General features: G+C 42.1%; 1 protein-coding gene across 6 annotated transcripts in view; it reads right to left on the bottom strand.

The window, feature by feature from the left end:
- Positions 1-26096, bottom strand: part of MTAP (methylthioadenosine phosphorylase) — a 119106-nt gene that overhangs the window by 85860 nt on the left and 7150 nt on the right. For all 6 annotated transcript variants that reach the window (XM_011972327.1, XM_011972323.1, XM_011972326.1 and 3 more), the window contains exons 2-5: positions 18657-18743; positions 17411-17469; positions 15990-16157; positions 3183-3285 (exon numbers count right to left, since the gene is read on the bottom strand). In XM_011972327.1, coding sequence (XP_011827717.1) covers positions 3183-3285; positions 15990-16157; positions 17411-17469; positions 18657-18743 — 417 coding nt within the window. The remainder of the gene's footprint in view (positions 1-3182; positions 3286-15989; positions 16158-17410; positions 17470-18656; positions 18744-26096) is intronic.

Below are 26096 nucleotides of genomic sequence, written 5' to 3' on the forward strand. Positions count from 1 at the left end.
CTCCAAAGAGTTTCTATGTTTTGTGTTTGGCTTCCAGGGTGGGTAGGGAAATATTATCAGGTGGGGGTAGGGTTAGGTGGTTCTGGGCTCAGACTCTTCTTGGTCAGGGCTTGCTGTAGCCACTGTGGGAAATTAAGGGTTGGGGATGGTTTGTCAGGCCACTGGGTTTATGTTCCAGAGGGGATCTTGACTGCCTCTGCTGTATCATAAACTTCACCAGGGTAATGGGGGATAGCCAGCAGCAAGAGGCCTCATCCAGCTACTATGCAATTGGTGAGGCTAGTTTCACTCCTGCAGTGCCCTGCTTAGACCTTGCCCCAGGATGTGAGTTACCCCACTGGGAAAGCAAGCATGGCCTTTGGACCTCACCCCTTCCTGTCTGCCCACTCCATTGGCAGCAGCTCCCGTACTCACTTGTATCTGCCACGGCTCCCACTAGTCCCCTGGACTCTGCCCAAGAAAATTTGTGCCCAGCTGAAACCACTACTGATTTCATTTGGGAGCTTCCTTTGCCCTGCCACCACTCTCCAACTCCACTGGCTGCCTTTCCTGAGGGCCATTGTGAGATATAGTCAGGGTTGGCTTCCCTGGACTCAAGCTGGAGACTAGGAGTACATCCAAAGCACTTCCCGCTGCTACTTCTACTTTCACATTTCACATAACCCCCTAAATCCGTTTCATCTTTAGGTAAGGTTAAATTCTTCTTCCATGATCTGGATTTTTAGATTTCCCCAGTGGGGATGTGTATTCAGAGGTAGGTTCTCCCCGACTCACACTTTGGGAACTCAGTTTTTTTGCCTGTTTTGCAGAATTTGCAGTGGTGTGCCACTTCTTTCAAAGGATCTTTGAATTCTTTTGGTTTTCCTGGTAAGTTCCTGGTTCTTGGAACAGAAGATCATAGTGTCTCTCTATATGCCATTCTGTCCATCCATGTGGAACTGCATGTTAGCCCTGTCTTTTCTTTTTTTTTGAAATGGAGTTGGAGTTTCTGTCACCCAGGCTGGAGTGCAGTGGCATGATCTTGGCTCACCGCAACCTCTGCCTCCCGGGTTCAAGTGATTCTCCTGCCTCAGCCTCCCAAGTACCTGGGACTATAGGCGCCTGCCACCATGCCTGGCTAATTTTTCGTATTTTTAGTAGAGACAGGGTTTCACCATGTTAGCCAGGAAGTTCTTGATTTCCTGACTTCGTGATCTGCCTGCCTTGGCCTCCCAAAGTGCTGGGATCACAGGCGTGAGCCACCGTGGTGGCCAGCCCTGTCTCTTATCTGCCATCTTCCCCATTTCCTGTTACCAGCTTTTTTGGTTAACTTTCCAAAAATATTTTATTTGCATATAAATATTTACATACTTACTTCTTTGTATATATACATACTTTAACATAAATGGTAGAATATGGTACAACCACTGAGTATCTTACTTGCCACTTGACAATTCATCATGACAGTCCTATTCCATCAGTACATGAAAGATCATGTGGATGTTAAAAGTGAAAATTACCAACTGGCAGCACTATTTACTCTTCATGTTTTTGGACAATACTTAAAAATTTCTTTCTGAATGCTTATTTTGCCATTTTCTTAAACTGTCTTCCCCAGTATTCTCTCAGTCTTTATGTAGGGTTCTTTAGCTGAATTAATTTGGCTTCAAGGGAGGCTAACTTGGATTACTGGAAATTATCACCACAGACTCACATTTACATGTGCTCTCTATAGTTCCATTGTGCTTCCCCCACCTACCTCTACTCCTAGTTCCCCAAATCACTGTATTTTGCCTGAGAACTGACTCAGATTCATACCAGCATGCATACTGTCTCCTTAGACTTTTTCTTCCCAAGCTGCCCCCATTTTGAAGTGGACAAGAATTTTATCCATACTCCATTTCCCCCAGGATAGCAAATTTATTATGTGGACTGATCTGTGCTTCAGAGGAAGACTAGCAGCATTCTGATACATTCTGTGGATAACTATCCAGAAACATGCTATATATACATATACAAACTTTGCCTGCCACTTTTCTTTTTAAAAAAAAACAAGTAAAAAACATACTTTCCTAGAAGTCAGAGAAAATCCATGAGCAGTGGTAACTCTGAAATGGCTTCACTCAGTACTCAGTTTTATATTCCAAATTCTTGTTTGAGACTAGAAATATTTCTCCCATCCCTGTGTCCTCAGTTTAGGTGCCCTTGCTGTTAATTATAAGGAAATGGGTTTTCTGTGATTATGTAGGATAAAACATAAATGCTAAAAGAAATCATCTCCTCTCTATATGCAGGTGTTAACATTATCTGAATGACTAACATATTTAGGTATTTATATTCTCTAAGTTAACTTATAAGGGAGATTTTTTGAAGCAGTTAATCTCTAACAATACTTCTGATCTTTTGAGTTGTACCTGACTTTCAAACCTGGGATTATAAGAGAAGTAGCACATGTGGACCAAGCCACGGACTTCTTAGTCATGGTAGCCATTTTTGTTCCTTGGGAACTAAAACTATGATTCCACACCTTATACCACCACTGGCCCTTGTGGGGCTGTCCCCATAGTTCTGATTTGGCTATAATGGTAGACAGAAGGCTGGGCAGTAATGACCAAACTCAGGTCAAAGGCAACAGCTGCCAATCTGACCATTTTTAGAAGATCAATAACAGTAATTTAATTCATAAAAGCAGTTACCAGCCATTGGATGTTCCACAACTGACAGGCATGGTTCAGAGACTTCATTAAGTATTAACTCTCTCATCCCTCACACAGTCTTATAAGGTACATGCTATAATTATCTTCATTTTAGAAGATAACTGAAACCCACAGATGTCAAATAATTTGTCCTCTTGGACACAGCTACTTTGTTGAAGAGCAGAGATTTGATCCCAAGTAATCTGGCTCCAGACTGCATACTCTTGAGTAATGTGATATTCTATGTTAAATCATTTAAAACTTATCCAGATAGCAAAATCAAAACTTATTAAAAAGGTAGGTTGCAACTTTGAGTGGTTTAGCTTAAAATGAGAGTAACAGAGGCATTATGAGCAACAGGAAATAACTTTTCATAAAACTTTGCATAATATAAAGCAAACTTGAGTGAGGGTATGGGGCCACCTGCTCTGCCAATTAACCAGATGCCAGATAACACCCCAAGCCCATATGATTTATTCTGGTACACCTTGCAGAAAGACTACACACCTCTCTCGTTTTGGGGCAAAACGGCTCAGCCATTGGAATATGGCACACTCCTCTGGCACAAGAATGACTTCCATCATAGAAGGACTGAGGTCTCATAGTGGTCCTACAAAATAAAGCAAAAAAGGTTTTTGTTTGTTTTACTTTAAGGCCATCTTTCCATCCTCCAAGGGCTGGTGAGTCAACTTTATCTAGGTCAATATTTTGGTCTTTACTCTAGACTCAATTCCTCTGGATAAGCTGAAGACAATTGTTTACAAAAGCTTCAGGGTGGTATTCAGCTTTTTTGGCTCTGGGCTGGCAGCAACACACCACACAGCAAGAATTAAAGTGTCTGTGGTCTGGCAGCCGTGATGGGGAAACCACTTTGGATTGCAGGTGCAACTCAACTGTGGGCTCAGAAAGGCCAGGTAAAACACTTAAGAAGTCAATACGAAAATGTTTCATCATCACAGATGTGGAAAATCATATAGTTAACACCATATACACATCAGCCAGATTCAACAATTTCTTAAATTTTGTCCAACTTGCTTCCTCTATTAGCTTTTTCACAGACACAAATCTCAGGCTTTGACTCAGAGCAGATGCAAATTTCCCCAATGTCTTAAGAAAATTTGTTTTTAAACAGTTGCTTTGTTAGTTTCAGGGTCCAAACAAATACTTACCTTGCATTTAATTCCCATGTCTCTAAGAGTAATTCCTGCCTGTAACGCCAACTACACTGTTTCATGCCAGTGACCCACTGAAATAAACAGCCACTTGTCTTGCTCCATATTTAGGAATCTGTTTGCTGCCTCATTTAGATTGTTCTTTTTCCCAGCCGTAATTAATTCTAAAGTGTCTTAGTTCAAGTCCTATAACAAAACAGTTGTGAATCCATGAGAGGCTAAAATTAATCTAGCACCAAGTCACCTGGAAATTTCTTGTCAGAAGTTTTCAGAACAAGCCACTTTCTCTGTGCATTCAATTATTCTAAATTTGAACTGATGAGTAACACAGGGAGGAGCGGACAGCATGGGAAAGATGGGTCAAGGGAAGCCAACAGGGGCAGGTAGATAACATGATGTCCTCTTCCAGGGGTGGGAGGCAGCACTGAGAAATAGTTTTGCTGGTTCCGTTTACACAGCTGGCATGTCTACTGGCCAAAATTAACCTGTTACTTCTAGTCCATCACACACTAAACAGTGGCATTAGCTGGCACCAAGGCCACCTCACTCAGAAATAAGGCTTCAGTGCTCTGGAGGAATGAAAACCCCATCCGAGCTCCTCCCAACCCTCTGTCATATGTGCTGTAGGGGAAATGCTAAGTTAACCCCAAAGCAATTCCAGATGGAGTTGAAGAACAGGTCAAATGACTGTTTCAGCCTGTATAAACAGAGGCTTTTCTCTTTTTGAAAGATTAACCAATAAAACAGTGCCACGTACTCAACTTCAGCTCTGGCTTTGTTTCAGCCTTTGATGAGTCAAGCATTAGCAACATCCCCACTTATAACTATGATATGAAAACAGGGCCACAAAAGCCTCCAGTGGCTATACTCCAACTGACTTCCACACCATAACACTCACATCTCATCTACCTCTGCCCATCTCTTGTCTATCCCCACCCACTTGCCTTGGAACCCCCGCCTTTGTTTTGAACTTTTTAACATTAAGAATAACATGTATTTATGTTAAACTTCATGCAACGTTAACATGCACCTGATAATTATTAACTACAGTCTTAATTTCCTCTCATGCATTTTTCTTTCTCAACAAAGCTCCCTAACTACTAGCTATGTGGACTTAAACCAAATTGCCATATCTTTTTGAGTCTTCATTTTCCAATTGTAAAACATAGTATTCATCCACCTATTTACAAGGATGTTAGGAAGATTAAGTCAACCAAGATGTCCAGATAACTCATAGCAGCTCACAAGTGTGGGTCTGGGCTAGAGACAGAATTGGAGTCAGCACCAGATGGGGCCTCACAACACTCAACTTTGTAAGGTGCAAGCAAAGAGTTTAGCTCTGGGGAAGAAGCAAGGCCTTAAAACCATTTTTGGGCTATACTATCAAGACACTAGAAGGGAATGTGCAAATGAGGAATACCTCTTATAGTTTGCCCACCTATTTGCAGTTTTCTGCGTCATCAACTTAATTGTCAATACATCCAGTATTGAAACGTTTAATGATCTAAACTTAAATTCCTATAAACAGCAACACACCTGCACAGCATAACAGGATGTGTCATTGTTAATGCTGAATGAAATTCTGACCAAGAGCAATGGGGTTTACAATCACAGCTGAGGGGAGTGGATGATGCCCTCAAAAGAAATTCTAGAATGAAATGTGTATAACTTTAATAGCACCAGTCCTCCTTCTGAAGGTCTCTATCAGAGAAATCAGAAGTTTTACAACTTAGCAAGAAGCCTGGAATAAGTCTGCCAGTCACACCCCACAAAATGGGGACTGTTGCCCAATTAAGCCTGCCTGTTCACTTTCAAGTTCCAGCCAAAACAGCTCTTCTATATTAAGAATCATATTTCTCCCTCATGCTGAATTTTCTGAGTGACACGGAGAAAACACAGGAAACATAGTTTTGTCCCTGGATTCAAATGAATTTTTGTGTGGTCTTGGGCAAATTACTGAGCTTCTTCAAGTTCTTTCTTCATGAGGTATTAGCAACATCCCTATTGCTACAGTCTGAAGTTTTGTGTCCTCCCAAAATTCCTATGCTGAAATCCAAACTTCCAAGATGTGATGGTATTAGGAGATGGAGCCTTTTGGAGGTGATTAGGCAGCTCTCTCATGATTGGGATCAGACCCCTTATCTTATAAAAGAGATCCCAGAGAGCTAGGTCGTCCTTCTACCACCATGTAAGGACACAATGAGAAGGTGCCATCTGTGAGAAAGAGAGTCCTCACCAGACACCAAATCTGCTGGCAACTTCCCAGCCTCCAGGACTGTGAGAAATTTCTGTTTTTTAGAAGCTACCCAGTCTATGGTATTCCATTATATCAACCTGAACAGACTAAGACACACATTTACACCCTTGCTTAAATATAAAAACAAGGCTGCAAAAACTTCCAGTGGCTACCTCCCAATAGATGATGATGCAATAACATCTCCATTTTAGATTTCAAATAATGGCCCCTCCAAAGATGTCCACATGCTAACCTTTAGAACTTATGAGTATATTACTTTAGATGGCAAAGGGGAACTAAGAGAGCAAATGGAATTAAGGTTGCTAACAAGCTGACTTTAAAATAGAAAGGTTATTCTGGATTAACTAGGTGTGTGGCATGTCTTCACATGAGTCCTCACATGTGGAAGATGGAGGCAGAAGAGTCAATGTCAGCATGATGACAGGTGAGGACTCCACTGCCATTGATGGCTCTGAAGATGGATGAGGGCCATAAGCTAAGGAATGTGAGTGGCAAAGGTCAGGGAAAGGGATTCTCCCCTAAGCCTCCAGAAAGGAATGCAGCCCTGCTGACAATTTTTTTAGTTTCAGTGAGACCCATGATACACTCCTAATTTACAAAACTAAAAGGTAAGGTCTGCTTCTTACTCTTGCTTTAACCAGTAAACCCCTCTAGCTAGGCAAGGGGACTAATTTTTATCTCCCAATTAGCTTGGGATCCTACTGGAAAACATGGATTTCAGGGACTGACTTATCCACTGGCTTTACCACTCACTAGCTGTGTGCCTCTGGGAAAGTCACTCTCGTCTCTCTGCACCTCAGTTGTATCAGTTTCCTTAAACGGGTGCAATCCCACTGACCTATAAAGTCCCCGTGAGAACCGAATGAGACTACATGAAGCAAGTGCTTGGCATTTGTCACTATCATTTATGGAAAATATGCTTCTGAACATTTCTTCTGCCAATCCCAAAGTATGACATATTGATGGGCCTCAAGTCAAGGGTATCCAACGAATTGCTTAAGGTTGTCAAGCAGGGATATGTGAAAAGAAGTTAGCCGACAAATTAAAAAAAAAACCTGCCTATGGAAAAGTAAAGGAGACAAAATGATGTGTTCCAGCAAGAAAAATGAGTTCAAGACAGTTAAAGAGAGAACACTGGCACTTTCAAAGAGAGGGAGAAAAGCCTAGACATAGATTGACTGGTAGGTTGTTTCTTGAATCAAGACTCTTACATTGGCTTGAAGATAGCCGTTGGTTAATACGTTTCCTTTGAGGAAATGTGGTGTTGCAAACAAGCTGAGGGCAAACACCCATCCCCCAGCATAAGCAAACACAATCATCGACCTCTGAGGACGTTTCAGAATATGGTCTGTATCCACAACAAGCCCCAACATGCAGAATCATGAGTCAATTAATTTACTGGCAGAGCAGAATAACGGCTGCTCATAAGGAGGATGGTTTAGGGGAAGTGAATCTACCCATCATTTAAAATATATCCCAAGAATCAAACAGCAGCGTGAATAGGCAGTCATGAGAAAAAATTCGGACAGAAACATCAGACTAAGAAGTGGAACAATTCTGTCTTAATAACCAGAAGTAAGTGAGGCTCACACATGTAATCCCAGCACTACAGGGGGCCAAGGTGGTTGCAGCCTTTGAGTTTAGACGTTCAGGACCAGCCCAGGCAACATAGTGAAACCCCGTCTCTACAAAAACATACGAAAAATTAGCTGGGAGTGGCGTCACACGCTTGTAGTCCCAGTACTTGGGGGCCTGAGGTGGCAAGATCACCTGAGCCTGGGAGGTCGCGAGGCTGTAGTGAGCTGTGGTGCCACGGTACTCCAGCACGGGCAACAGAGTGAGATCTTGTCTCAAAAAAAGAGAAGTGAAAACTTATGAATTTGGAGCAATATCATTAAGATCCTCCTACTGTTCTAATATCAACAGTGCCCCTGAGTGCTGATGGTGGCATAAAAAAGGAGGAAAACCAATCGATGTTTATATCCCAGTCAAGCAAGGCTGCTTAATAAACAGGTAAGTTTTCCCTTATTTTCTATTATATTTCATGAGATCATGCTAAACAGTAGCACAAAAATAAAAATCCTCACTCTACACAGGTGGTGACAACAATCTCTTTGGGCCTCAGTTTTCTCACTTTTTGTAAAAGGGAAGGATAAGGTAGACAGAAGATGTCTTCTACAGCTATGATAATAAGCAGTGTCAGAAACATAGTAAGGGCCTAAGTTTCCTCATCTATAAACTGGAATGACTGCTGTATGCCATAAGTGGGATTAACTGATTGTGACACCTAATAGGAACTCAAAAATTGGTAGTGTAGGATTTTTAATAACAGGATATATTATGGGAAGTTAATAACACAACTAGGTTATGGAATAGAATGTAAGAATGAACCTCATCCAGGGGAACAGTGGACACCACTTCAAGGACAGCTACAGACAAGAGGATGGCAAAGAATGGGGATGCAAGTAACTGGGGAAAGGGAAGGTGAAGGAAGATGATGAGTTCATGCTTAAGTTTCTGTCTTCTCTATAAAGGTGGAGGTGACATTCTCAGCTAAAGAGTGAGGGAAATGAGGAAGAAGCAGTAAGAACAGTAAGGGTTAAATATAGCTGTTGACAGGAATGAGAGAAGGAGCTAAATAAAGGCTTCTTGCGTAACTCTTTACCGTAAAACACTTTCTAGTCATCAAGAGACAGAAAGAGAATGACAAAATACTTGACATCAGAGCATACTCCCAACCTCAGGGACCAGAGCTTTATGCTACGACATAAAGTTCTAGGGGAAGCCCAGGCAGGGCTGGTCTCTGGGAGAAGAAAACAAGACTGACATAACTGATCCCTCAGCACTGTGTTTACAGCGGGGCTTTCCTGATGAGTAAGAATGCGTGACAAAAGCGAAGTTGAACCCCTCCCAGTTCTAGCAAGAAAATAAGTTGAAGAAATCATCTGAAGAGGGGAGGATACCAGAACGTTTAGGAATCAATTCAACACTCTCATTTAGCAGATGAGGACATTAAGTGACAAACGAATTTCACAGCACAGCCAGGAAAGAATTCTGGATGTCCTCACTTCTAAGCTGGGATTCTTTCACTGCATTCTTTGAGAAGGTAGAATCCACACACGGGCCTTGGGCACAACAGGCCAATATGTTATTAGCCACATTTTACAGAAACTACTTAGCTCCAGGAATCACACTGTGCTTCCTTTAATATTCAGTTTTTGGTCATATTTTTCTCATTGTAAAAAAAACACAAAACAATGTCTGCAAAACATTCCTGACAAAGAAGACTATTAAAAAAGAAATCTCATCCTTCTCCTTACTGATATGTTTGCAAGTTTCACCTTGAGATACTTCTGACAGTGACAGCAGTTGAGCAAGTCCTACTCATCTGATCCTTTTTTAAAAAATATGTAGCTGGGTGCAGTGGCTCATGCCTATAATCCCAGCACTTTGGGGAGGCCAAAGCAGGAAGATTGCTTGAGGCCAGGAGTTTGAAACCAGCCTGGGCAACACAGTGAGACCCCCATCTCCTTAAAAAAAAAAAAAAATTAGCCAAGCATAGTGGCAAATTCCTGTAATCCTAGCTACTAGAGGGGCTGAGGTGTGTGGATTGCTTAAGCCCAGGAGGTCGAGGCTGCAGTGGGCCTTGATCAGGCCACTGCACTCTAACCCGGGCAAGATCCTATCTAAAAAAACAACAAAAAAATACAATGTGGGCATCTTTTCAAACAGTTTATAGATCTTGTTTTTCTTAGATTTGCATAATAAATATGGTGTACTGATTTCCTACAATCATCAGGATTAATGGTAAAGAGAAAGAAGAGCAAGTGTAGAAATTGTTGGAATCCCCTGCCCATATATCTTTAATGGCATGGACAGTTAGTAGTTGGGGGTGAAAGAAAGGCAATATCACCAGTTCCCCCACACATACAAATGATTGTGTAGAGGTATCTCACAAGAACTGGGCTAGAAAATGGAGGGCCCATGTACCACAAGTACAGGAGGAAACAACAAAATGCCTCATGATTTGAATAAAGCAGCTGGCAGGGAAACAGTCTTGCTTTGCTCCAATGGCAAAAATCTCATTAAAAACCAATCCTGTGCACCACTTTATAATGCATCATCGAAGTTGAGCTTTAGAAGTCGGGTGGGTGCGGGAGGCAGGAAAGAGCCATGCCTTTCTTCTCCATGGCTGATGAATAAAAACTAAGCAAAGGCCAGTGATGCGTAGTCATACTTCTAAATTTCTCTAAGTCTCATTTACTTTGACTCTTTTATGAGGTCTTTTTTCCCCCATAAACAAAACATCTTGCTTCAGTTTCCCATAAGTGACTCAGTGAGAGCCAGGTGTGCATACATACAAGGGTGTGTACCACAGGAGAGAAGTTCCAAAATTACGAACTTGGAGTACATATCTTATGAGAGCCTTTTAATGTATAAATGGCCTGATGACTTCCTTTCAGGACAGACCAAAGGTCAAATACTTTCCCCAGTTCAAACAGACTGTTTAATCGCTGCAAAGAAGTGGAACAAATCCCACTCCTAACCATCTTTTACCCTCAGTGGCCAAATGACTTGTGGCTCTAACAATGGGGACCTTGTACAAGTTGAAAGAAATGGATTAATCAAACACAATCCAGCAGGAGGCATAGGCACTGAAGAAACCTACTGCAGACAAGCCTTCTAGACAAAGTGCTTGGTAGAGATTCTGATTTTCCTATTTTTAATTTTTGGTTTGGGAAGAACACTACACACAGAGGCCAGGACCGATGGCAAGGAAGCATCAGGAAACTCGTCCCTGTGCAACAAAAATGGGAAAATGAAAAATATAACCCATTCTTTTGGGTTCCAGAGCAAGATATATGTTGCTTTCTATGGATGCTCTTCCACAAATGAAAGATTATTATTTTCACTTTAATTGCTATGGAATTTCCTCGAATGAGAAAGACACAAAGACTGACTGCACATACGCAAACATACTTGAGCCTACTGCACTCTCTATCTCTCTTTCCAGGACAGTCATAACCAGAGTTCCCCTTTTCTCATGCCCAGGCTTTTTAACTTCATCAGCTGTAATGTAGCATGAGAAAGAGAAGAAAAAATATTTTCAGAAAAGAATGACGTTTTTCTTAAAAGAGCTTCCAGCATTGTCAGAGTCCTTCAAGAGTATATTTCATTATCAGAGCAGAAATCTAATGTTTCTAAAAACAACCCTAAAAATCAGCCACATGTCTTTCTTAAGTCTGAGGTTGGTCCCCCTGCCCTGCTCATGCTGGCACTGAAGGAAAAGAAAGTGATGTGCTTTAGCTTGGCCATCTATAAAATAAGAATAGCCATATTATTAAACAATCTCGATAGCCTTTGAAGCACACTTTAGGATGAGGATTTTTTTTTTTTTTTCTGAGACAACGTGCTGACAAAGTTATGGCAATAGGTCAATGTGTGTGGTTCTAGATAAGTCCCTGGAGAGAATACAAGGGCAGTGTAGGGAAAAGGAGCCTGGGCCAGGCACAGTGGCTCACAATTGTAACCCCAGCACTTTGGGAGGCCAAGATGAGTGGATCACTTGAGGCAAGAAGTACAAGACCACCTTAGCCAACATGGTGAGACCCCATCCCTACTAAAAGTACAAAAATTAGCCAGGTATGGTAGTGTATACCTGTAATCCCAGCTACTCAGGAGGTTGAGGCATGAGAATTGCTTGAACCCAGGAGGCGAGGTTGCAGTGAGCTGAGATTGCATCACTGCAGTCTAGCCTGGGCGACAGAGTGGGACTGTCTCAAAAAAAACCAAAAAACAAAAAACAAAAAAACCAAAACACACACACACACACAAAAGAGTGAATGTGAGAGAGAGAGAGAGAGAGAGAGAGAGAGAGAGAGAGAGATGGTACAATTCAGCCCTCCATTTGGAAGAAATAACCAACATGCAGTGGGTAAAGTGATTTGCCCAGGGCCAAACAGAGTCAAGATGAAACCTCCTGATTCAATGCTCCTGCCCCAGCTGCCCTGGAATCTATAATCCACCGGGTGGCTTTACAGGATGTTACAATTCTGTTAAACAAGTTGAGGCTGTGGGTATGACTCTGGGAAACCCCAGGCTAAAAATGGCACAGCCTGTAGCTATTTGTATCTGATGCCATCAGCAAGTGGAGGTAGGAGATGCCTGTCTCAACACACCAAGATTCACTTTACTAAGAAATGTGCTATCAGTAAAACACATAGAGGGCATTACCCACAAGGCAAAAAGTTCTGATTCTCTTCTGCTATAAGATGTTCAAACACATAATGAATCATATACGTGCTCAAGCCTGGTTAACTGGAACCCACTCAGCTCAATCAAAGGCAGTAGCACTTAAAAGATGCATCCAACAGCAATATGATGTTAGCCACCTACGTAATTTAAAAATGTCTAGTGGTCACTGAAAAAGTAAAAGAGAAACAGGTAAAATTAACTTTAAAATCTTGTCTAACCTAATATATTCAAAACGTTATCACTGCAAATAAGTAATCAATGTAAAAATTGAGATTTCATGCTAAATTATATTCTCTTAGGGATCCTTCTTTTTTTTTGAGATGGAGTTTCACTCTTGTTGCCTAGGCTGGAGTGCAATGGAGTAATCTCGGCTCACTGTAACCTCTCCCTCCCAGGTTCAAGCGATTCTCCTGCCTCAGGCTCCCGAGTAGCTGGGATTATAGGTGCTCACCACCACACCTGGCTAATTTTTTTTTGTATTTTTAGTAAAGACGGGGTTTCACCATGTTGATGAACTCCTGACCTCAGGTGATCTGCCTGCCTCAGCCTCCCCAAAATGTTGGGATTACAGGCGTGAGCCACCGCGCCCTACCAGGGATCCTTCTTTTAACAGATTCTTTTCTCCTGCTGTTGTAAAGTAGTATCAACTAGTGGACCCTCCAGCCAGTCCGCCCACACTCTCAATAATGGCACTCAGTTATTCAGAAGGTTAACACATGCAAGATCCCACAAAAGGCACTTGTTAGAGACTTTGAACTTCCAAGGAAACATTAAGAAGGCAGGTTATCCATATGTCTCATAAACAGAAAAATACTAGAAGATCTTAAGGTTACCTGGCCAAGATGCGCTAAGACAGAATGAAACCAGATCTGATGGCAATACCTGTTCTCTTTCTAGTCTCCATCTTCTGACCCAACTGCTTTCTTGAAAGAGCCAGTATGTGAGTAAAAGATCTGGGAAATGCAACAGCATATAGTTATATCATTTAACTAACAAATTAACCCAAGGCTCAGTGCCCAATTCGGACTTTACAGTATCGTCTGTAATATTTCATAAATCTGGATCATCCTGAATATGGAGTTTTGTATTCTGCTCTATTTAGCAATCATATTATAATCATTTTCTTAAACTATTACCTCCAAACACATGGACGTTGACAGCCATTGAGATTATGATCAAGATGTTTCCAAAATACAAACTCCAGCCTATCCCTCTATTCAAATGACTATGTTCAAGCCCTCAAAAAATACTGACAGAGCAAAGATGGGCTAGGAACTGTGGGCGTTGGTGATATGGTGCAAACAGGGCAGACAGGGCCTCTTATCTCACATGGCTTATATTCTAGAGGGAAACAGGTCATAAATATATAGTGTCAGGTATAAATACATGATAAGGACATAACTCAGGGTGAGAGACATGTAACCACTTTAGTCTAAACCCATTATTTATTAGGTTGAACCACATGAAACTGCTGATATTCAACCATTTCTGACCAACGGGATGGGCAATTTCAAAACAGTTTCATTCCGTCAGGAAACAACCAAGAATGCTTCTGATGGACCAGAAATTATAATGAATCCCTGAAAGGCAGAAGACACAGTGGCCTGGACTGGACAACCCTCTCTCCCACAGCAGAAGCTCTAGGAGAGGGCTGTGAGTGCCGTAAGCTCAGAGATAACTGACGGGAGGAGCAGCATGGACTGAGGTGGTAGGCAGGGTGACTGGATGGGGGACTGTGGAAGGATCCCCAAATGATTTAACTCTGTGCTACTCCCCACTCTCCACCCAGCCCAGGAGGCTCCTGTCTTCATCCAGAGCATTTTGAGAGGCAATTATTTCTACTAGGAATAGGGGAGGGGGTGGCCCTAGTACAGCGGCCCCCAACCTTTTTGGCACCACGTAAGGAAACTAACTGAAAGAAAGTTCCAAAAACACAACCTGATTAAAAAAGTAGGCAAAGGACTTGAATAGACATTCCTCAAAAGAAGACACATAAATGGACAACAGCTGTATGAAAAATGCTCAACATCACTAGTCATTAGGAAAATGCAAATAAAAACCACAATAAGGTATCACCTCACACCTGTTTGAATGGCTTTTTTTTTGCTGTCATCCAGGCTGGAGTGCAGTGGTGCATTCATGAATCATTCTAGCCTTGACCTCCCAGGCTCAAGCGATCCGCCCACCTCAGTCTCCTAAGTAGCTGGGACAACAGGTGCATACCAACACACCTGGCTAATTTTTGTTTTATTTTTTATAGAGACAAGGTCCCATTATGTTGCCCAAGCTGGTTTCAAACTCCTGGGCTCAAGCTATCCTCTTGCTTCAACCTCTCGAAGTGCTAGGATTACAGTTGTGAACCACTGTGCCAGGCCACAAATGACCTTTATCGAAAAGACAAAACATAGTAAGTGTTGATGAGGATGTGACAAAAACAGAACCTTTGTATACTGCTGGTAGGAATATAAATAGAGCCATTACTAAAATTCCCCAAAAAACTAAAAACATCAACTACCACATGATCCAACAATCCCATCTCAGGGTGTATAAGGAAATGAAATTTTATGTCAAGAAAGACATCAGCCCTTCTATGGTCCCTGCAGCATTATTCACAATAGCCAAGACATGGAAGCATCATAAATGTCCAACAACAGATGGACAGATAAAGAAGAGGTGGTCTATATACACAACGAAATACCATTTAGCCTTAAAAGAGAAGGCAATTCTGTCAATTGCCACAACATGGGTGAACCTGCAGGACATTATGTTAAGTGAAATAAACCATTCACAGAAAGACAAATACTGCATGATCTCACGTATATGTGGAATCTAACTAAGTCAAACTCATGGAAGTAAAGAGTAGAAAGGTTACCAGGGGCTGGGGTTTTGGGAGATGTTGATCAAAGCACAAAATTTTAGTTAGATAGGAGGAATAAGTTTTTGAGATTATACTGCAGGGTGATTATAACTAATGACAACGTATTATGTATTTCAAAATTGTTAAAGTAAAAATCAAATGTTCTCAGCACCAAAGATGATATGTGGGGTAATATGTTAATTAGCTTTGCTAATCATTGTACAATGTATACATGTATCAAAACATAATGTTATACCTCATATATACATTTATCATTTGTCAATTAAAATTCAAAAACAAAAACCCACAATGAAAAGCTTAAAGCAGGCTGGGTGCGGTGGCTCATGCCTGTAATCCCAGCACTTTGCACTTTGGGAGGTCGAGGTAAGTGATTTCCTGAGGTCAGGAGTTCAAGACCAGCCTGACCAATATGGTGAAACTCCATCTCTACTAAAAACACAAAAATTAGCTGGGCATTATGGCAGGCGCCTGTAGTCCCAGCTACTGGGGAGGCTAAGACAGAAGAATTGCTTGAACCTGGGAGGCGGAGGTTGCAGTGAGCCGAGTTCATGCCATTGCACTCCAGCCTGGGTGATGAGTGAGGCTCTGTCCTCCCGCCCAAAAAAAAAAAAAAAAAAAAAAAAAAAAATGGCAAGAAAGTCTGTGGCCCTGCCCTCCCGGTTTCCCTGCTGGTTCCCAAACATCGTCCATTTGAGCTGGAAATGACCAGCTACAAGCTACAATAGCCTAAAGCATTTTGTATGACTGCTTACCTGTCAATGAATTGATCAATAATGACAATATCACCGGGCTGAATCTCCTCCCTCAAGGAGCCACAGGCTGTGGTCACTATGACATGTGTACAGCCCTCTTCCTTCAAAGCCCAGATGTTCGCCTGGTAGTTGACCTTTGAAGGCATGATGGTGTGCTGCCTTCCATGCCTAAGGAAGGACAGAAGAAATCGTCAACCCGTGATGAACACACCACCAACTGTTTTCTCCTAGAGTCCAGAAAAAATTAAGTGATTCTCTAGCAATGACCACAGACTAACACAGGGGGTCTCCTAGAACCCACTCCAGTGACCAACTAAAACTAAAATTTAGGTTCCCTGGATTCTGAGAAGCCACTTCTGTTTCAAAAATGTAGACTGGCAGACAGAGCGTAGTGTGGTTCCCATTGTCATGCTCTGTATAAAGTGTCAGTGAACCTGGGACTTGCATCCGGCCATTAGAAAATGGCAAATGGGCTATAAGTCACTCCCATGATTAGGCTCTACCTTGCAAGCATGCACGTGAGATTCTCCTACTGGCCTCCTGCATGCTTGCAAGGTACAGCCTAGCCATGGAGGTGACTTCTAGCACCTTTGCCATACCCTAATAGCAAGCAGCAAGCTGCTGCCAAATGAACAGCCTGTGGAGCAGGCCACACGACGGAATGTGAACCACCTCTAGGAGCCAAAGGCCTCTGCCCTGTAACTTCTAGGAAGTGAATTCTCCTACAACCACATGAGCTTGAACAAGGACCTCAAGCTCCAGATGGGAACTCAGCCCTTGAATATGCCTTGTGGGGCCTTGTGCAACCGCAAGCAGAGGACCTGCTAAGCTGTGCCAGACTTCTGACCAACAGGAACCAGGAGATCATGTATGCTCTTTTAAGCTGCTAAATTTGTAGTAATTTGTTACACAACAGTAGAGAACTCATACATATATCTTGACTAATTTCTAACAATGGGATAAAAATGACTTGGCCTCCTCTGTAATATGGAGCAGCACCAGCCTCCTTAAGGAAACAACAGCACAGACACAAGTAACCCACTTCAGAAGCCCTAAGCCCACTCTTCACAGATATATAACTACTACTAGCAAGAGGTCATTAATGATGGATTGTCTTTCTTTATCTTTGTAAGAAAGGGGAAAAAATGAACAAAACATTTCTTCTTGCATTTAGAACTAAAATCAGAGCTTTGATTTTAGTCATCTGATCTACTTTCCCAATCTAAGGGGCAAGGGCATGAGATCTTTGATCTCCTAAGTCAATATAACTTAACCAAAAATGAAACATTGTAAATAAAGGTTACTAAGATGTTCTGATTCTGTCAACATATAAAAACTCATACCTGTATCTTTACTCTTTCCAGAATTTAAGTTTAAATTATCCTTTAGTAGTAACATCCAAAAAGCTTAAAATACCATACCTTGCAAGAAGGACGCAATCAACATTTTTTATCTTCCCCAAAATTAAGGCATCAGATGGCTGCATGCAATGAAAAAATGTCAATTAATTCAGTGATTTAAAAACAGGTATGTAAATTAAAATTATTCAACCACAACAGTACTCATGGAATCCGAAGAGTCTGAGGATACAACTTAGAGAAGAGGCAAGATCTGATCATCAATATAATCATTTAATCAATCACTTATTGATCCCTCTTGCAAGCACAGATTCACAGGACTCAAGGTTACCATGAGTACCTGTGTAGGTACCATTTAGTTAGATCTATTCGTAACGAGTACCCCAGGGGACTATGATGGTAGACTGGTCAAACTTAGATGTGTCAAGATTATTGGGCAGGTTCAAGAACAGGTATGAGGGTGAAAGGCAGAAAGGACAAGAAGTCACTGTCATGACACTAAGAACTCAGCACTGGAAATGTCTGCTTGTGTTAACCAGGTCTAAGATGATCCTGGAAATGACTTGAGGTAACAAAGGCTGGAAAGACCCTTAGAACCAAGGGGTTTAAGAAAATGAACCAAGATGACTGCAGGACTGGGAGCACGCAAGGTCAACCTAAGAATTTAGCTGAAAAGGAGGGTTTGGTTGGGACAGTCAGATAGAGAGATCTTACAGAAGGACCAGAGGACGTAGCAATATGAAATTAGGAGAATGCAGACACCCTCACCCGGGCATAGGCTAAGTGACACGGGATTGGAGAACAAGCAACCTCTCCTATAAAAGGAGGAACGTTTTATTTCTAGCTCAGTTATGCATTCAACTAACATGAGGTATGTTCTCATTCCCCAAAACAGTTCTTTTCACTCAAATGCCACTTCATAATAATTCATCCTATTAGTCATCGGCCTGTCCCCTAATTAGTGTGGTGTGACCTACTGGCCCCATATTAGGTGATTTGAATGTAGATTTGAAAAGTACAGTCTGGAATGAGTCTGTGGTCTGAAATGAGTATCCGATTTCTAGCAACAGAATTTGAGAAGTGATGTACATATCCAGTAGCCATTTTCTCAAAACATCAAAGTCTGAGGCATCCGTCAGATACCTTCTCAGCTGATGGAACCCAACAGCAGAACTTCTGGCCCTCTCTGCTGTGAGCAGACAGCCCTGGGCTGCCAAAACAAAAGCAATTTTTTTTTTTTAATTTAAAAATCAAGCCAGCAAGGAGAAATGAAAAAACTAACATGTCTCCACTAATTGGACATATTAACCTTGCCAAATGGAGTATCCACATATTTTTCAGTTCTTCCTTCTAAAATTTCTGGATCATCCAGGCCTGTTCCACCAATTATTCCAATCTAAGAGAGAAAAAGACAGAGAAGATTATTGTATTTGGTAATTTTTATTAGAAATAAAATTCTAAGCAAATTCATTTATTCATATGCTCTTCTCCATTCCTGCCAAGCCCTATTTTTTTGAAATCTGAAAATTACTGAACAACAATCCACAAATATTTCAACGCCTTCTATAAAAACCAACAAATATTTGAAGGCCTTCTATAGTCTAGAAATAACCAAAATGTAGGATACCTTTTTGGACTACATCACATTTACTTCTGACTGTCTAAATTACAAGTCAGCACAGACAGGTACTTTAACCAACTCAAGTTAGAAAGTCAAACCTAAAAGTAGGCAAATATGGTAGTGGAAAGTACCTTCTAATCAATTTTGTTTCTCTGTCAAATGGACTACAGAGTAAAGAATGTCCAGAAGACTGCTGCGATATAAAATATTAGGTATTCCATTTGGTAGTGATTTCTCCTCACTGTTCTATTTGATAAAGAAATGAGAGATTATCTTTCCCACGCCATTAGAATCACAGAGCTAGGAGAGAATGCAGACAGAGGAGACTGAAATAGCATGAAAAGTTACCCGCATACACATTTATGAAAACAATCATTCATATATGTATGCAAATTCGTATTTACATATTGTAGATATACATATAGGATACTCATGTATACTACTCAGTAAATACATTTATGTAAACATAAATAAGTAATTCAAAAGGTAGTTATAAGTTTTTTTTAAGTTCATGAATTGTATTGCATTTTTCAGAGATTATCTTGAAAGTCCTTGTCTGAGTTAAAGAAACCTGAGAGTTGATATAATTTGATGATTAAGAAACAGAAACAAGAACAATTATAAAAATAAATAAATACTAACTAAACTGTTAAAACTAAAAATTAAGTAACAAATCATTAGGGAAATTTCCTTGAGCTGGTACTTCCTAAAGGACAAAGTAAATAGTGCCAGGCTAACTTTATAGAAACCTAATTAATGCGAAGTGACCTGATCATTGTTGTTTTTCAATGAAAAGCTTTAAATCTATTGTCACTTGGGTAACTAAATAAATTAGGCCTCAAGAAAAAATTCCAGAGTTAAGAATTCAGTGAACATCTGAATTAAATAATTTTCAGGTCAGGTTACACAAGTTGAGTCCTATCAACACGTAAAAAAATGGTTACCTTTCTGCCTCAGTTTCCTGAAAAAAACAACAAAAAAACAAAAGCAACAACAACAAAAAACAAACAAGAAGATAAGGACAATTTAGTGAAGTTTTTACTGAAGAACTCTGCCTGTTTCCCGTGACATGGTTACATAATTTGTGACTGTCCACCACAATTTCCTTAAGTGGCAAAGCCAGGTTTTGATGTTGGCGCCATCTTGTGGAGGTATATTATTAAAACCACAACAGGTTAACGTACTTTATGTCAATGAACTTAACATTATTGTTAAAGGGTAACCAGTATAATAGCTTTCAAATCAACAGAAGTGTTCACTTAAGTCAATAAATTTAAATAACGGCACTTCAACAGAAAATAACAAAAATTCATACTGTTTTAGGAAATCCCAACCCTTCCTTAGCCTGGCTTCTCCAACTTATCCTTCATTCCATGGACCTCTGAAGCACCACAGGTCATGAGGAAGCTAAGAAACCATCCAGCTCCCATCCTCACCTGGGACACAGATATGAACTGCTGACTCTGAAATTACTCTCGGCCAACTTCCTGGGATTCAGTTACTAGATTTTAACTTATCACTACTTTGACCTGGCTGTCTCTGGGTGTTCCCTGAGCCATGGCATCTCAGATTCTGGATTCAACACTGGATGCTCGGGATCAAATACACAAATCAAGTTGGGCTTTGTTTGGAGCCACCCTCCGAGTTTACGTGAACTTGCCCAGCATTGTAGCAGTTGTTGAGAAATGCTAACCAGGTGTCCTGCTGAAATTCAGAGCCCCTGAGCTCACTCTCAGCAGCCCCAAGCTTCAGTCTGCACCACCTGACTGCATAATGACTCTGCACTAGGTAGCTGGCAACTCAGCCCTCAGCAAGGAACGTGTAGTAGCCCTGGACATGAAAGCAAGAGTGGCTACTGCGCTGGAATGATCTGCTGGCAAGCCCATCCATTCACTTAACTAGGTCCAGTTGTTTATGGAAACCTACATTGTGCGAGGGATACAGGGACAAGCGTAGCAACTGAGTCACGCCATCCCAGGAAACTGGACCTCTAAGATGGAGGCCAGCAGGGCCAAGATGTGGCCAATGTCGCCACCTGCTGGCTCCACAGCAAAGTACAACTGGGATGAAGTACCCAAGCACTGATGGCCCAATGCTATCTACATTCCCTAGAGTCTCTAAGTTTGTGTCAACTCAATACTGCCTTAGTAATAAAGTAACTGTGTCTGTGGACTTACATGTTATAGGCACTGTGCTAAGTGATTCAGTGGTCTCACCTTATTTCATCATCACGACCATAAGATGGGCCCTATAGAATGCTACCCATTTAACAAACGAAGAAAGAGAAGCATAAAAACTAAAAACATCAAAGAGCAAATCATAAGGAGCAAAGCTGGGATAGAAATCCAGGTCTTTCAAGCTTAACCACTATGATCTGCCCTCTCCCAATATCCCCTGGAGTCCTTCATAACATTACACCTTATTAGAAAAGTTTTTTTGGTCTCCATGTTATGAGGCAACATGCTCAGAGAGGTCAAGTTCATGACGAAGGTCACAGAACAAGCACAGAAACAGTGACTCCAGGTATCTGAGTGAATCGTCTCAGAGGGGAGGAAAACTCTCAATGACTTCATCCACGCTCAGGAAACAATGACAAGACCCTGCCAGGCCTCCTGGGCCGGAAGCGTCAGTCCCCAGTTCAGTTAATTCTAGACTGTGTAAGAAATGTGTTCAAGACCTGAGATGGAATTTCTGCCCAGCCAGGACTTCTTTATTACACAAGATAGAGTTCTGAAATATGGAGTCAATCAAGGTCCTTGAAAGATTTTAAAAGCTAGTGGCTCATGCCACACTTTTCCACTGACTGACCATCAAACCAAACTTCTCAAAACTAGACTTTCTGCATTGATAATAAAGCTCTCTATGACATCTGCTTCAGAACCCTAAAGCTGCCTACACCTACCTACAGTGACTTGAACCACCTGGTGTCTGCAACCATGAGTGGGGTCACCATCTGTCTGCACTTCCCTGGCCAACTCAATGCTGACTTGCAGAAGCTGGCCGTGAACATGGTCCTATTCCCCCACTTGCACTTCATGTTTGGTTTCGCCCTGCTGACCAGCCAGGACAACCAGCAGTACCAGGCCCTGATGGTGCATGAGCCCACCTGGCAGATGTTTGATGCCAAGAACATGATGGCTGCCTGCAACCTCTGCCATGGCTGCTACCTAATGGCGGCTGCCATATTCAGGGGTCACATGTCCATGAAGGAGGTGGACAGGCAAATGCTTAATGCCCAAAACATGACAGCAGCTACTTTGTTGGTTGGATCCCCCAAGATATAAAAACAGCTGTATGGACTTCCCACCCTGGGGGCTAAAGATGTCTGCCACCTTCACTGGCAACAACACTGCTATTTAGGATCTGATCAAGTCCATCTCAGAGCAGTTCACAGGTGTGTTTCGGTGCAAAGCTTTCCTGTACTGGTACACGGGCGAGGGCATGGACGAGATGGAATTCACTGAGGCTGAGAGCAACATGAACGACCGGGTGTCTGAATACCAGCAGTAGCAGGAGGCCACGGATGAGGAGGAAGAAGAGTTTGAGTGAGCCAAGGAAGAAGTAGGTGGCCTAAAGCCTTCTGCTACTGTGTAAAGGGTGGAAGTGATGTGAACCCTTTATTCACACACAATCTGTTCTATGACAGCCATGTCTTACTGTATGTGCACTTGCTGTTCTTTGTGTCTTGACATCACATGTTCTAAAGACACCCCAAAGAAAGCATTTTCATAGTGAAAAAAAAAATTTTGTTCAAGAGCAAATCAATCCAAGGGTCTGACTTTGGACTGTGAAAGCATTTATCCAAATACCAGCTCACCTGCTCAGAACGGTTACTTCCAGCAATGTGGAAAGGGTGCATACTAGCCCCTACTCTGTGTCTATTTCCACTAGTACCTGGCTACAAGAGATTTTACCAACCCTTCTTCGTCCCAGAAACCATTCACCATCACTTTGAGGCCTGGGCGCACTGCCGTAAGGAACCCAGCACTCGATAATGGCATTCTCAAAATACCATGACCCCAAGCATTTGAGACCAGCTCATGACAGGGAGATGGGCTCCCTCTGAGTGCCTCAAGCTTATGATGAGGTAAGTGAGCCACAGCCGGAGCTGGCACAGCCCGATCTGAGCATTGCAGTCCTTCAGATCTGGTTGCCATAACAATTTTGGCAAGCACAGCAGACAGAAGCCCTCATTATTAGGCTGACACGGCTTTGAGGCCTGTCAGGGCCTTGCAAAATCCCGAAGCCTAGCTGTATGGGAGGGAGCAACCAACTGTCTCAGGCTGGGAGGACTGTTAAAAACCTGCAATAGGGTCCACAGGGATAGCTGGGGGCTTCATCTCAGAAAAGATATCCCCTCTGTAGGCCACCCTTGTAGGCAATGGTTATGGATGGAACTGTGTCTCCCCTAAGTTCATATGTTGAAGTTCCAACTCTCAGTACCTCAGAATGTGACTGTATTTGCAGTTTTTAAAGACGTAATTCAGATCAAATGAGGTCACTGGGATGGGCCCTAATACAGTATAGCTCATGCTATGGTTTGAATGTGGTCATCTTCAAAACTCATGTTGAGGCTTGTTCCCCAAATACAGTGATGCTGGGAGGTAATACCTTTAAGAGGAGTTTGAGTCATAAGCCGCGGTAATAATCTGCCCCCATTAAGGGATGAATGCAGTCCCAGGGGAGGGTGTTCTTGCTCTCATTGGGTTGGATTAGTTCCAGTAAGAGTGGGTTGTTATGAAGCCAAGTTTGTCTCTCTCTTTTTTGTGTTTCCTTTTCCTATCTCCCTGGTCTCCCTTTCATTTCTTTTACATAAACCTCTTTTCTTTATAAATTACCCTGTCTCAGGTATTCTGTTACAGCAACAGAAAACAGACTAAGAAAACTGTTGTCCATATAAGAGATTGAGATATAAACACATACAGAGGGAAGACCCTGTGAAGACAAATGGAGAACATTGCCATCTACAAGCCAAGGAGACTGACCTTACAAGAAATCCACCTTGATCTCACCTTGATCTTGGACTTCTAACCTCCAGAGCTGTGAGGAGATAATGCTTCTGCTGCGTAAGCTACCCAGTCTGTAGCGCTTTGTTATAGCAGTCCTAGCGAATACAGTGACTCTATATTTTAGTCGGATAAGCTTGGACGACCCAAGGGCTCAAAACATCCATGGTTTTTATTTGACCAAATGCCCCTTGTAAAGTACAGATACCAGTCTAAAGGGCAGACACCCTCTTGAAGACACACTTCACCTGCTGAAATGGCCAGATATTTTCAGAGGAGGATTTTCCCTAATGCATACTGTATTTGTTAGAGCTCTCCTATGCTTGTGGAACAACAGTGGGACCCATCCACTCTCCTGAGCCAGCTGCTGGACACTAGGACGTTCCCCCTCTCCTGCTTTCAATACCAAAGCCCAGGCCCCAGGGATTCTGATTAGCTGGGCAAGGCGTAGTTTGTTTTTAAAGCTCTGCAGGTGGTTCTAAAGTGCCCTCAGAACTGAACAACCTGCTCTAGGGCCTAGACCATAAATTTCTAAAACGTGGGCTGAGTGTGGTAAGCTGAATAATGCCCCTGCCCCAAAGAGATCCTAGCTACATCCTAATTCCCAGAACCTGCCTCAAATATGATTAAATCCAGGATCTTGAGATGGGGAGATTATACTAGATTATCTGGGTGGGACCTAAATGATATCACAAGGAGGCAAGAAGGTCAAATGAGGAAGAAAGTGATATAATGATAGAAGCAGAGGGAGAGAAAAGGGGACATGATGTGGGGCCATGGGCCAAGAAGTCCTGGTGTCTCCAGAAGCTGAAAAAGGCAAGGAAATGGGTTTTCCCCATAAGCAACAGAAACTTATCTCCTCACAGTTCTGGAGGCTAGAAGTCCAACATTAAGGTGAGATTGGGATTGGTTTCTTCTAAGGTCAGTCTCCTTGGCTTGGAGATGGCAGCGTTCTCCACGTGTCTTCACATGGTCTTCCCTCTCTATGTGTCCGTGTCCCAATCTCTTACAAGCACAACAGTTTTCTTAGTCTGTTTTCTGCTTCTATAATAGAATACCGGAGACAGGGTAATTTATAAAGAAAAGAGGCTTATTTAGCTCATGGTTCTACAGGTTCAGAAAACTGAAAAAGGCAAGGAAATGGATTTTAACAGAGGAACCAGCCCGACAGACACTTTAATTTTAGCCCTGTAAGACTCATTTTGGATTTGTGGACTCCAGAACTGTAAGAGAATACATCTCTCTCTGTGTGTGTGTGTGTGTGTGTGTGTGTGTGTGTTTGAAATAGTCTCACTTTGTCACCCAGGCTGCTGGAGTGCAGCGGTGAAATCTCAGCTCATTGCAGCCTCAACCTCCTGGGTTCAAGTGATTCTCCTGTCCCCAAGGAGGTGGAACTATAAGCATGCACCACAATGCCTGGCTAATTTTTTTTTGTATTTTTTGCAGAGATGGGGTTTCACCATACTGCCTAGGCTGGTCTTGAACTCCTTAGCTCAAGCGACCTACCCACCTCAGCCTCCCAAACCGCCATGATTACAGGCATGAGCCACCGCGCCTGGCCTCATTTGTGTTGTCTTAAGCCACTCCATTTGTGAAAAGTGTTATAGCAGCAACATGAAACTATTACACTAAGGGAAGAGCTTGTTAAAAATGCAGATGGTCACCCTTTCCAAAGCTCTCTAGGTCAGTGGCTGTCAAACTTCAGTGGACATGTGAATATTCTAAGACTTATCAAAACCTAGATTGCTGGGCCCCAGCCCCAGAGTTTCTGATTCACTGGGACTGGGGTGGGGCCTATGAACTTGCATTTCTAGCAAATGACCAGGTGATATGAATGCATGACACACTTTGAGAACCACTGCTTCAGATGCTTTTGAGGCACAGACTGGAATGCCATGACAACAACCACAGGTAAGGATCCAGGATTCACTGCATACAAACATTTTCCTTAACTGCTTCCTCAACTGCACCTATAGCGGTAAGATTTTTACTTAATCCATACAATTATCAAGAGAATAAAGGGAAATAATGTATTAATATCAGTCACTGTTTCTGTATGCCCTACCACTCCTGGCAAAAATAAAAAATCAAAATAAACTTCCTCAAAGTAACAAAAAAAGCC

The sequence above is a fragment of the Mandrillus leucophaeus genome, unplaced genomic scaffold (genome assembly GCF_000951045.1).
Source record: "Mandrillus leucophaeus isolate KB7577 unplaced genomic scaffold, Mleu.le_1.0 Scaffold1287, whole genome shotgun sequence".
NCBI lineage: Eukaryota > Metazoa > Chordata > Mammalia > Primates > Cercopithecidae > Mandrillus > Mandrillus leucophaeus.